The sequence below is a fragment of the Ovis aries genome, chromosome 1, assembly GCF_016772045.2.
Source record: "Ovis aries strain OAR_USU_Benz2616 breed Rambouillet chromosome 1, ARS-UI_Ramb_v3.0, whole genome shotgun sequence".
Taxonomy (NCBI): domain Eukaryota; kingdom Metazoa; phylum Chordata; class Mammalia; order Artiodactyla; family Bovidae; genus Ovis; species Ovis aries.
The window spans coordinates 167,820,835-167,835,134 of record NC_056054.1 but is presented as its reverse complement, the minus strand read 5'-3'; the positions used below and the strand labels follow the sequence as shown (position 1 = coordinate 167,835,134).

The 14,300-nt window shown below is 36.3% G+C and overlaps 1 protein-coding gene across 1 annotated transcript in view; it reads right to left on the bottom strand.

Moving 5' to 3' along the window:
* Window positions 1-14,300, bottom strand: part of ZPLD1 (zona pellucida like domain containing 1) — a 52,058-nt gene that overhangs the window by 20,340 nt on the left and 17,418 nt on the right. The window contains exons 2-4 of the mRNA XM_015091807.4: window positions 11,044-11,264; window positions 5,869-6,050; window positions 3,439-3,511 (exon numbers count right to left, since the gene is read on the bottom strand). Of these exons, the coding sequence (XP_014947293.2) occupies window positions 3,439-3,511; window positions 5,869-6,050; window positions 11,044-11,264 (476 nt within the window). The remainder of the gene's footprint in view (window positions 1-3,438; window positions 3,512-5,868; window positions 6,051-11,043; window positions 11,265-14,300) is intronic.

Genomic DNA, 14,300 nt, shown 5'->3' with positions numbered 1-14,300 from the left:
AATTAACCCATCATTGCCTTCCCAACAACAGAACGTTTACTTAAGACAATAATGGCTTATTAGAAAAAAGAGAGGGCAAATCAACATAAATTTACCGAACCAACTTCTAAAAGGACCTAGTTAATCCTCTTGTTTTTGGCAGAACTGTTCTTAAATCATATCCAAGTAACAAACTCACTCCCATGCATAAATATTTTCATGTCCATAGTTTATCATTTATGATGATTAATGTTCAATGTATTTACATTATATGCAATGGTTACTAGTAAGAGGCTAGTAGTTTGCTTAATATTCAACTATCATTATTCAGTTTATTTAAATTCATATTTCATTTATTTAAATTATATTAGTAGCTAATATTCAGTTTATTTAAATTATATCTGCTTCAGTTTAAGCCCTTTGCCACTGGAGTTGTAAATCTTTATACTCTTAATAATCTCTCATTAACCCAAAGTCACTTATCTCGCAATTTTAAATTACTATAATTTAACTGAAAACAAAAACAAAAAAGAGACCAGTATGTTCTCAAATTACCAAAAATGCATGCCATGGAATTCCTGTACTAGATAACGTGGTGAGGACTTAGAGAAGGGTGTCTTAGGGCTTCATTTCTACCTTTTACCCTTAGTTTAGACCAATCCTGCAGAGCTTATTTATATAATTCCCCAATTTACAGTAGATTAAGGCAGCAAATTAGAAACTGATAGCAAAGAAAAGCAGAAAAAAAAAAAGAAGAAGAAAGAAAAAACTTCTCAAAATCTAAGTTGTCAAATCATTTATCATGGATGCAGATTGTTTCCCCCAAATTTAGTAACTCTGAAGATAAAGCTATTTTGCAGCAAAGGGAAATATTCAATGAAATCTCAGTATCATCAAGCAAAGGCAGAATACAGAGCTCACTCTGTTTCAGAAGGCTGGGAAGAAACAACAGATACTGAATTTTGAAACTTAAAGCAATAATAACTTGGATGCTTCACTTTTGAAAGAGTTGCATTCATGAGGAACATTTCATTCCCAAATTAAGCCTGATAAGTGAGGGATTATATGCTGTACTTATTTTCTATATTTCTGTGATAAATGATAACAGCTCCTCTAACCATTTCTCATAGGTAGTATTTTTAGTTAATTCTCTTCCTGGCTCCCTTTTCCAATTTCTTCAAGTTATACACACTTGATCGACTATTATGGCTCATTCATCTTGTACTTGCATCAGTATTGTCTCAAAGGATCTTATTTCATTTTTTTTTACAAATATTATACTACATAATCATTTGCAAATGATATGACTCAGCTATGGTTTAATCTTAATTATCACCTTTTTCTCCTAAAATTCTTCTAAACAGTAATGTTTAGATTTTATTTGGTATAGTTACCTTACTCCTGTTAGTAAATATTGTCCCTAAAATCAATTATATTTATTTTAGATTTTTTCTTCAACTTTAAAAATAATTCATAATTACCATAGCTCAGTTTTAGATTTACTCTGTTTCTCTATCTGCTCAGAAGACACTATTACTTAGATGCAATTCAAATTCAAAATCATCCTCACGATTTCCACAGAGAAGAAAACTAATCTATTTATACTATATAAGAATAAGGGCCAAGGTCAACTCGAAGTAAACTGCACATATTGAAATCGCAAAATCAATAAATGTCATTATTTTTTACAAGTAAAATTTTCCTAAGTTCATTCACTGAATCCCATAACACACAGAAATAATTGTACTGAATCCATATTCAGGTCTATAGGAATTCTCTGTACTTTTAGATCAATTTTTCTATAAACCTAAAACTGCTCTTAAAAAATAGTCTGCTGATTGAAAAAAAAAAAAAAAACTAGTTTGTAGGGAAGTGGTTGAATTTTATTAAATAACTGTTTAGTAAACAAATTTTAAATTTCAATGTGTTAATTCAACCATTAGTAATACCATTTCAAATTGGTTAAAAATGAAAATGATTTTGGTATTATGTATTTTGTTTATAGTCATATCAAATAATTACCTTTTAACCATCAAATTAAAATCTTAGGTTATCATCAAATTATAGGCTTGTATTTGGCACTAAGATTCTAGAAACTTTTTGAAGGATTAGGTCTAGTTTAACAATAGGACTACTATACTATTTCTAATGATAAAGGAAAGAGCTTAATAGCAAAGCTCTCCTCAAGTCTGCACTTCTAAATTTTTATTTTCTGCATTTCTACAGACAGAATAGCTTAATTTCACAGAAAATAGTGGTATCCTTAAATGTCATGTGAGTATATTTTTTTCACTCTTTTAAGATCAGGAATTCTCATCTTTGTTTCAGTCAATTGTAACAAATAATATTGAATCCAAGTCAGTCATCACAATTCTACCTCAGGGAGATTACACATATAAATTAACAGATAGAAGCTTTCCAATTTAAAAATATTGCTTACAATAATAATAAATATCTGGTCATACTGGGAATGAATATTGGCACATATTTGCTGAGTATTATAAAACCAAGTATTTGGCAGCTTCTCCCTGCAGAAGAAAGTTTAGAAATGACAGAAAGGCAATCTTCATTCCAACACATTTTAATTTGTTGTTTAGAACTCTGTGGTGTCACACTACAAACTTATAAACATGATTTTTTAAATGCCTTTGGAAAGTGTCCTACTACAATATTTATAGCTCATTATATGCAAAGTATAAAGCACTGACTTTTAAATCAGTTGCATGAATTATAACTCAGTGCCATGATGACATGAATAATAATGTAAAAATCAGATTCATAATTTACAAAAATGTTGGTTGATATATTGAAAAATTGATATTTAAATCAGGCATTTAAAATGTATGAATAAAATTTTTAATCAACATGAAAATATCATTTGGGGGATTAATGTTAGAGTTATAAATAGAAATTCATATTTTTTTCATATTTTGCTGCCACTGTCAATATTTATATGACAAAAGTTTAGACAATACTGTGTAGTCAAACCTAAACTATTTCAGATATGACAGAATTGACAACGGTCATAACCCACACTGGAAATGTTAACACACTGAACACCAAGTATCTTGCCTTTAAATGAAGTATCATTTGGACTTTTCCTATCTTTTTATCACAAATATATTATTTCCAAAATCTTGACCCTGACTATGTTTACACACACACAAACACACAAATAAATATATACGTATAAATGTAGATAGACATTTGGAGTAACTACACAGAATCGCATATATGAAGTAAAATTTAAATCATTTATCAATTTCTGGAAAATAATGGAATTGTTAGCATACCTTTATCGCTAAGATATTTGGAAATGGTGGTGAAGATGAATAAACATTACCAAAGTATAACAGGGTTAATGTAACTTTTGGTGGATTTTTATAGGAAAGCCATTCACATAAGTGGCTCCTCAGAACAGTGAGAGAAAAAAATAACGTCCTTCAACCATCGACTTACGTTATAAAGGAGCAGGTTCAAAGTGCTGACGAACGTACCATTGTTCTCCCTCACAGAAATGGCAGCTGAGGACCTAAAACAGATTGAGGAAAAGGGAGGCACTGATGAGATTTTTTAATTAACAGCTTCAATCACACCTTAATGTTAGATTCAAGGCACCAAAACTCTTGAGCAATCCTGACATAACTAGGTCTGGAATGGGCATATTGTTTAAATCACTGAACAGATAAATAATCAGAAAGCAAGAGGGACTAAATAAAGGCAAACTGCTCTTTCTGATCTTTTCATTTATAAAGGAATCTTTTTTTTTTTGACATTTTAGTTACACATATGAAACTTGGAGGAAAAAAAAAAGTCATTCCAACAAAGTCTGAATCTAATGTGAATACATTTTCATCAACTCCATTTCTATACAAGCTTCATGAGACCAGGAATTTTGTTTCACTTTTGTCACTGTTAGAACTTTGCATGGTATATATAAGGTGTATAATAAATATTTGTTGAATAAAGAAAAAGTGAAAGTGAAGTCGCTCAGTCCTGTCCAGCTCTTTTGCAACCCCATGGACTGTAGCCCACCAGGTTCCTCCATCCATGGGATTCTCCAGGCAAGAATACTGGAGTGAGTTGCTATTTCCTTCTCCAAAAGTGAAAGTTGCTCAGTCCTGTCTGACTCTTTGCGACCCCATGGACTAGTTCTCCAGGCCAGAATAACTGGAGTGGGTAGCTTTTTCCCTTCTCCAGCAGATTTCCCTCTGAGGAATCCAGGGTCTCCTGCATTGCAGGCAGATTCTTTACCAACTGAGCTATCAGCGAAGTCCCATTTAAATGAATGCATATCCATGTGCACTGAAGTTCAGGAATGAATTTAGTGAGGAAGTTGAGGGGAGCAGAGTGAAAGACTATGACCCATTTCTCTCTGCACCTGCTTCTTTTTGACTCAAGGCCTTTCTTTTCTTGGTTTCCACATCGAAATCTTGCTTTTGACCAAGTCATTTATCATAACTGTACCATTAAATTATCTATGAATATTTTTTAAACTGAAGCAAAATGTGTCCTCCATGTTCCCTTGTGACTGAGATTAAACAATAACTTTACTTTTGTGAGAGAAAACCCTACAGCTGAAGAGGGAAAGTTTTTATTTAATTACCCCATTTTGTCAGAAATATTTCACAAATCCATATAATTATATTGCAATATGGATGTAAACACGTCTTGGAGTGTGTGCTTTGGGAGTAATAAATGAATGTGGTAGTGGTTTATCGCTAAGTCTGATACGATTCTTTGAAATCCCATGGACTGTAGCCTGCCAGGTTCCTCTGTCCATGGATTTCCCATGGCAATTGGAGAGGATTGCATTTCCTCCTCCAGGGGATCTTCCTGACCCAGGGATTTTAAGCCTGCATCTCCTGCTTGGCGGGCAGATTCTTTACCCCTGAGCCACCTTGAAAGCCTCAATGAATGAATACCTGACTATAAACAAAAGACAATGAATCCACGTCTGAAGCTCTTTGACTATGAGTGATACCATCTTTGCTGGGAATCACCAGCATCTGTGCAGGGGTCACCTCAGCAGGAGGCATGGAGACCTCGTATTCTGAGGCAGCAGTCCAACAGTGAGCACATACCCAAGCAGGACCCAACAATACAGTGACCAAATGATCTACCCACTGGAAACATGACAGTTCCTCTGGACTGCATAAGCCCCCAGGATTCTTGGGTCTTGGGCAGTTCTGAAGGGAGCCAGGAGAACCAAAGGCAGATATTTGACTAACGTGAGGTGGTTTTAATTTAGGGAAAAGATTAAAACTGAACTGTTGATGTTCTTCAAAACAATAATCATTATAGATTGATAAGTTCAGTTCAGTTCAGTCACTCAGTCGTGCCCGACTCTTTGCAACCCCATGAACCGCATGCAGCATGCCAAGCCTCCCTGTCCATCACCAACTCCCGGAGCCCACCCAAACCCATGTCCATTGTGTCAGTGATGCCATCCAACCATCTCATCCTCTGTCATCCCCTTCTCCTCCTGCCTTCGATCTTTCCCAGCATCAGGTGGCCAAAGTATTGGAGTTTCAGCTTCAATATCAGTCCCTCCAATGAACACCCAGGACTGATCTCTTTTAGGATGTACTGGTTGGATCTCCTTGCAGTCCAAGGGACTCTCAAAAGTCTTCTCCAACACCACAGTTCAAAAGCATCAATTCTCTGGTGCTGAGCTTTCTTCATAGTCCAACTCTCACATCCATACATGACTACTGGAAAAACCATAGCCTTAAGTAGATAGATGTATAAGACCATATACAGTTTCCATTAGATTCAGTTTAACTTTCTCAACAAATCCTGCTATTAATATCTTGGTAAGTTCCTCAAGGATAAAAATAACCCAAAGAAAAAGACAACATGAGAAATTAAGAATAAAATGCGACTTACGAAGCAAGTTGGGTATTATTAACCAGGTATTCCAATGGATAACTACAGCTAAATTTGTAAAGAAGCCCAGGTAGATAGCTGATGATTGTTGGTGGGTCTGGAGTATCAATATATCCTGAAATATTTCCTATTTGTACTGAAGTTGCATTTCCATAAGCACTGACTCCAGGAACTGTGGATACCTGTTAGAATTGTAGGTCAAGCTCAGTGATTAAATAGTTACTCATAAATCTAGGCATTTCATATGCAAAATAAAACATTAGATCAGATCATTTCTAGGGTCTGTTGCAACTATAACATGACATAATTTTGAAATTATACACACATAATTCTAAATTATAAGTGATCATATGTCTTTTTTCTCTCATTAAGAGGGTGATTTAATTTTTTAAATTAATTTTTATTGAAGTATAGTTGATTTACAATGTTAGTTTACAATGTGTTAGTTTATGTGATACAGCAAAGTGAATCAATTATACATATATTTACTCTTTTTAAAATGTTATTCCCATGTAGATCATTACAGAGTATTGAGTAGAGTTCCCTGTGCTATACAGTAGACTCTTATTAGTTGTCTATCTTATATATAGTAGTATTCATATGTCTCCCAATTTTTCCCTCCCCTACCACTTTCCCCCTTGGTAGCTACAAGTTTATTTTCTATATCTGTAACTCTATTTCTGTTTTGTACATAAGTTCATTTGTAACATTTTTTTAGATTCAACATATAAGCAGTATCATATTTGTTGACTCATATGTTTCTTTTAAATAAATAAAGCTTCATATTACCAGAGATGGTTTACTCATATTTCATAAATAAGAAAGAAGAGAAACTATAAGTTACTTGTTGTGCAAGAGCAAGTAATTTGAAAATACTCATGGGTAAAGCCAAATGTCATGGCCTGGACTAAAAGCCCCCTGTTAATATGACCTTGTTTTCAATGTTAGCTTCATATCTGCAGGCTCCCATTCTCGGTTAGTAATGCCCCAGCACCAAGGCCCTTGTTGCTCTGGCATTTGTGCATACTCCTGCCTCCTCTCTGGCCCTCTTCACCCCAACATATCCTACTTCTCCCTCATCTCATCTTCCTTGGGAACTTCTCCCGACCCCCATACTTTCTGTCTCACAGAAGCAGTCATAGTGCATGAGTGGTCTGATTCAGCACACCTCCATCCATAATCAGAGCTCTTTGCAGGCAGGGAACCCTCTAGGTCTTATTTGCCTTTGTCTCTTCAGCATAGCTCAGTGACACCAGCATCCTGGTACCCCTGAGATAAATTTTAAACAAATGAATGAAGGTCACAAATTTTCTGATGGTCGATCTCCCTAGGGTCTTTCTCTGGTACATGGAGATTCTCATCTTTCAGGGCAGTAATTCACAGGGATGTTGCAGAGGGATCATGAACTCCTAGAATTTATATAAAAATATTGTCCATGTGTGTATTCTCTTGGGACTAATTAGTTTTCACTGGATTCTCCAATTCCACTAAAATTTAATAACCACCATTTAAGGAATTGTTAATTTTTTTTAACTTAACACAAATGATTTTATTCTTGTTGTTCAGTTGCTAAGTCATGTCCAACTCTTTGCTACCCCATGGCTGCAGCACACCAGGTTTCCCTGTCCTTCACTGTCTCCCGGAGTTTGCTCAAATTCATGTCCATTGAGTTGTTGATGCTATCTAAGCATCTCATCCTCTGCCATTTATTTTATTGCATGTTAATATTTTAATTAAAAAGTTAATATAAAATTCAAACATTTAAATTGCAGTTCTGAATCTGAAATATCTAGAATAAGTCAAAGAAGGAAGACTTTCAAAAACTGAGGCCTTAAATTATGTTACCATAGTTATAGATATTTTTCAAGTCTATAACTAGATGAAGGTTTTTCTGATGAAATTTTGTTTGGGTGAAGTTGATATCATACATGTTATTGGGAAGCACTAGGCTCACAGTTGGGCTTCCTTGTAGCTCAGATGGTAAAGAATCCACCTGCAATGCAAGAGACCCTGGTTCAATTCCTGGGTCAGGAAGATCCTCTGGAGAAGGGATAGACTACCCACTCCAGTATTCTTAGGCTTCCCTGGTGGCTCAGCTGGTAAAGAATCCAACTGCAATGTGGGAGACCTGGGTTGGGAAGATCCCCTGGAAGAGAGCATGGCAACTCATTCCAGTATTCTTGCCTGGAGAATCACCTGGACAGAGGAGCCTGGCAAGCTACAGTCCTTCGGATTGCAAAGAGTCAGACATGACTGAGAGACTAAGCATAGCACAGCACAGGCTCACGGTCAGATATTTCAACCTGGAGGTCAAGGATTTTGGATGAATTCTGTCTCTGATGATAGTATCAATATCTTAAAACACTCAGATGGTAATGACATATATAAATGACTGCCTATTAGACTTCCTAGATGGCACTGGTAGTAAAGAATCTACCTGCCAATGCATGGACATAAAAGACATCAGTTTGATCCCTGGGTTGAGCTGATCCCTGGAGAAGGAAATGACAATTCACTCTGGTATTCTTGCCTGGAAAATTCCATGGGCACAGGAGCCTGGCAGCCTAAAGTCCAAGGGGCTGCAAAGAGTCGGACACGACTAAGTGACTCAGCACTAAGGTTATTATTGCCCAGGCTCTCTGTTCTCACGTGTGAATTACCAAGTAGAGGGTCACCTGAATACTTCTTTTATCAACAGTGACTACTAGCAGTATGTTTGTCAAAATTCAGACTCTCCAGTGAAACAAACTTTATATGGACCTATGATCATTAAACTCTGAGGATTTTTAAATCATGGTAACATATTATTTGAGTTAATAAGTAACTAATTCAAATAATTAACTCAGCACAGGCTATGTAATATGGCAGTAACAATTCAATCCTTATATCTTAATATATTAACACAACAAAATTTACCTTTTGTTTATGCTACATGTCCAATACAGTTTGGTAAAGGGGGTTCCATTCCAAGTGTTTACACATTGTTTTTGCCTAAGTCTGAGTCTATTTCCCTGTAGCACTGCCATCTCAGCATGTGGCGTCTAGTACTGCTAAGACAGAAAACGCCAGAGCTAGTAGGTCATGTAGAGGCTTTTAGCTATATACATGTCAAGTCCAATAAGAGTCTACAGGACTGAACCAGTTACAAAGCCCTCACTAACTGCACAGGGGCTGGGAAAGGCAGCCTTCCCTGTGCTCATGAAGAACTAACAATTCTGACATCAATAATGTTCTTGGTTGTCATAATACCGTTGAACTTCTCCCCCCATGTTAAATACAATATAATGATCAATTAGTATTCTAGCGGCTATTATGGAGACCTGTAATATTTAATTTTCAACAAGAGAATACACTTTATACATGGACCTAAGAGCACATGGGCAAAGCTGAAACAATTATCTAGCTGATTCATGAAGATAACCAGAAGTCTTATGAAAAAACACTTTGATTCTAATCCATATGATTTAGTAGTCTACTTAATTTTTCCCATATAGAACTGTCCTTGGAGCAGATACCAAAGCTGGTGATATCTAAGACAAAAATATAAACTAAGTAAATCTTCCTCTCTACACATTGCCTGCCTGACTGGCTAGCTAAGCATGCAAATTCTATCTGTGAAAAAAAAATATATGTGTGTACACACATACATGTACATTACAGTTTTTATACCAGACTTATTCAGTTTAAAAAAAAAAAGATACATACACACACACACACACACACACACACACACACGGATGCTTTGCCTGGCATTTCTCTGGAACTGTTCTCTTTTTTTGGCAACAGGGAGCAGGATAAGACTGAAATGGAGAATAGGAAGCTCCCTGAAGCAGAGTCCTTGAGAGGAGGGGCCGTGCTGCTTCTCTCCACTTGAGCTCCCTCCCTTCTTCCCTAATTCCCTCTCTCCCTTCCTTTCCCCCTCCCTCCCTTCCTCCCTCCCTCCACAAGGAAGCTTGGATGTATAATAATCAACCTGCATCACTTCCCCTCACTCTCCCTTAGGCCCACTTCATAACCTCTCTGCATACATCCGAGAGAGGTGAATAAATGTTTTTAATAAAAAGAGTCAACAATACTCAAGCTGTATATTTGGAAACCGTCATGGGCACAATATTCTAACTGCCCTCTGAGAAAAGATAAAGGAGATTCAAATAAATCTTTTTCCTGTCTCCTATCTACCATCAAGTCTTAAAAGCCCTACCCTTAGAATAATCAAACTTTCCCCCTTAGTCGCAAACAATAACTTATCAAGAGGAAAAGCCAATCTCTCCTTCTTTACTGGCCTAAGTGGACATGTTCAATGAATCTTCTTTTTGTCTTTGCTAGGATTAACCAATAAGACTATATTTAAACAAGCAAAAGGAAAATCTGTTTTAAATAAATTTTAGCCTAACACCCCCACCAAATCACAATTATCTTTTACTTCAATTAATTTTTAATTCCAAGGAGAGTGAATGCCTGTTATAATTCTATTTTTGGTATTCAATACATGAATAAATAAATGAATAGTGTAGATAAGTGGTTCTCATTCAAGGTAGAAATATCTGAAGTGGTGTTTTAATTTTCACAGTGACTGGATGGAGCATGTTGCAGGGTAAGATTTGGTATGATAAGCATTTTTAAATTCAAAGGATAGATCCACAGTATGAAGAAACTCATGCTGGAAATGCCAACAGCCCTCTTTTACAAAACAGTGGTGTGGATCATTCAGTGGTAAACAGGATACCTAGAAGATTCTAAGTTTCTCATTAGATATTCCATCTTTCTTCCTGAAAGGGGTCACTAAGAAATAATAGGCCAAGAGATTCATTGCCAAACTCACTGGAATATAAAAGATACTTTCATAAAAAGCATGAGGAACACAGCTAATGAAAAACTGTAGAGAAATACTCCTCAATGTCACTCACACAAAATAATGCTGGTTAGAGTAGCACAGTTAATCTCAGGCCCCTCAACCACCAGCTACAATAAACAGAACCAGTACTGAAAAATGAAATCATACGTTTGGGATCAGAAGCCCCAAACAGGCAAAGGAAAGTGGTTTGTTCAGTTTTATTGGGGTTTTATTCTTGAAAGATAGATTGGGTTTCTGATTATTTCATGATGTGGGAGTTTTGTTTTTGTTTTTTTAGTTATGATCCCCAAACCTAGCACATAGTCTCACTCTAATCTTACCACTAAACTGTTTCCGCAGCCCTCCAAGGTGCTGAGATTGATGATGAAAATGACCACAGCAGGAAAGGTGTTGTTATTGATGAACCCCCTGCAGTGGGAATCTCCATGCCTTCCGTTCAGTGCCAGGTCTGCTTCAGAATAACCGGAGAAAAGAACTGTGCAAAAATTAATCTTCATTGTAATGGCCTGGACCCCACAGTAGACATTGATGTCTCTTTCAGCTGAAATAAAAAATGTAAAAAACAAACACATCACAAAAGCATAGCACAGGGCCCAGGAATAACTTTAACATCCTCTGAGGTATTTTCATACTCTCTGTCTGTTTAACTGGCTCATATACTTGAACACACCATAATCCAATGTGAAAGTATTAAGAAAAATACCCAGTAAAAGCAGTCGTTGACTTTGTTATTTCCGGAGAGATCTTCGAGTGTAGATATTATATTTCATCTCTGTTTCCTTGTGCTTAGTATACAGTGGATGTGCATTAAATGTTGGTCAAGTGGTGTAAAATGATTGTTGGAGAATTGAGTGGAAAAAATTACATCACGAGGAAATTCAGAAGAAAGTAACTGAATTATTTAGAACACACGTCTAGGTAGCGAGACTCACTACAAATGATGCATTTTCCCAAGTGTAAGGAAGAAATCTATCCTAAGCCAAATTGTTGAGCACCTTGGTGTTTTGTAACCCATCTTATCCAGGATATAGAAACAGAAGCCATCCATCCAGATTGTTTTATTCTACTAAGCTATGCTAGAGAAGAAAAAAATGAACACCAATCTGTTGATATTTCATTCAGAAATGCATGTCAACCCTAAAAAAAAATTTCCAGTGACTAGGACTGAATAAAAGCAAGGAACTCAGCATTAAAACGTAAGACAAATTTGCAATTTTCCACGATTCCATGAGTAATCAGTGATGGGATCCATTCCAGGTCTACAGGGTGAGCAGGCATGCCTACACACACACACACACATGCACACATGTATGTGCACACATTTTCATATATCTAGTTATTTTTCTACATGTAATGGAGAAAATATATGTAAAAAATGGCGAAATCAATTGCTGCTAGGTAATTTCGCAGTGGCAGAAGCTCTTATTTTATTGGTTTTGGTAACAGTTACAGGTTGAATTACTTCCCTCCCTTCAGGGAAAAAAAGAAAAAGATACATTGACTCTTAACCCCCAGTACCTCAAAATGTGACCTTATGTGGAAATAGGATTATTGAAGTTGTAATTAGTTTAGATGAGTTCATACTGGAGAGGATGGGTTTAATTCAATATAATTGGTGTTATCATTTGAAGAGACAGAGGCACAGGAAGAATGCCAGGTGAAGACAAAGAACTGCAGTAATGCACCTAAAAGCTCAAGGATCAGCAAAGACCACCAGCAAACCACCAGCAAGATGCCAGGAAGAATTCTGTTCGGAGTCTGAGGGCGCTTAGCCCTACTAACACCTTGATTTTGAGTTTTGGCCTCTGGAATTGCAAAATGATAAATTTCTGTTGTTTCAAGTCACTCTCTTGTGGCACTTTGTTACAGCAGACTTAGTAACCTTATCACTCTTTACCACTCTTGCTATTACCACTGGGATAAAGAATCTGAAACAAAAAACTGGTTTTCAAAATATGAAATAAAAAACAAAATTGGATTAGGTTATTTGGAGCAATCACCTTAATTGTTCCCAAAAGGTAAAACAAGCAAAATAAAATATTTTTGGCTAATAATCTAAGTAATATGTAAATCCTATTCATGATTTTTTAGCATAAAGTAAATTTGCTTAAATATAACAGTTCTAACCTCAGGGTAAAAAAGTTCAATGGTATGTTTCTTTGGAGTGCTTATTCTCCATACTGGTTTTTATTGGTAAAGTGAGTCATATTTTGAGGACATGAATAAATCAAAATGGAAATTTCTATGTTTGATTATGATTTTAAACTCAATACAAAAAATTTAAAATATTTTCATAGTGAAAGAAAGATGGAAAATCTTTTTTATCGCCAAAAGGTAAATATTAGACTAGTTCGTATGGAAAACTCTAAGCAACATTCCCCTTGTAGGTGGAAAATAAAATGAATTCATTGTGAAGTTGTACTGTGCCAAGATAGAGTATAATAAATACCATTTAAAATTCAGAGAATATATCTATTAGCTTTCAATGACAGTAGCTGTTCAAGCGCAACTATAATTTTTAAATGATGCTCTTATTGAAATAATAAGTTCTTTTAAACAAATGTTGAAGTGTTTCAAACATTTAAACTTCAAATTACCTCTTAAATCTGTTGATTTTTCTCCATCTTCATGCTGTTCCTTTGCACATGTAACCATTATCTTTGCTCTTAGAATATTACATTAACTTCCTAACTGGTTCCTTTAATTCTGCTCTTAACGCCCTCTGTTTAGTATAACTGTTAAATGTGAATCTAATCATTTTATTTCTTTGTGCAGATTTTCAACAGCTATTCATTTCATTCCAGCCAAAAGTTCAAATCTTGAACCAGTTCCTCAAGATTCTCTGTGGCCCACCACCTACCTACCTCTGCATTCTCATCTCCTCTCTATTATCCCCCTCGGTCTCTACAACCACCTCATTGAACTTTTTTCAGTTTTTTAAATGTATCTAAGTGACAGAAGCCAGAATAATGGTTACCTCTGGGGGAAAACTGTCTAGAATAGGGGAAAGTGAAAGTCTCTCAGTCATGTCTGACTCTGCGACCCCATGGACTGTAGCCTACCAGGCTCCTCTGTACATGGGATTTTCCAGGCAATAGTACTGGAGTGGATTGCCATTTCCTTCTCCAGAGGATCTTTCCAACCCAGGGATTGAACCCGGGTTTCCCGCATTGTAGACAGAGGCTTTACCATCTGAGCCACCAGGGAAGTCCTTAAATGAAAGTGAAAGTTGCTCTGTCATGTCCAACTCTTTGTGACCCCATGACAGTAGTCCTCCAGGCTCCTCTGTCCGTGGGAATTCTCCAGGCAAGAATACTGGAATGGGTTGCCATGCCCTCCTCAGGGGATCTTCCCAACGTAGGGATTGAACCCCGGTCTCCCACATTGCAGGCAGATTCTTTACCCTCTGAGCCATGAAGGAAGCTAGAATAGGAGAAATAAAGAAAATTTGGAGGCTGATAAAATTGTTCTCTATCTTAATGTGAGTGTTGATAATGAGTATAAACATATGGAGAAATTTTCAGCCACACCCTTAAAGGTGGTATATGTTATTTTAGATGTTCTTCCTCAATAAAAT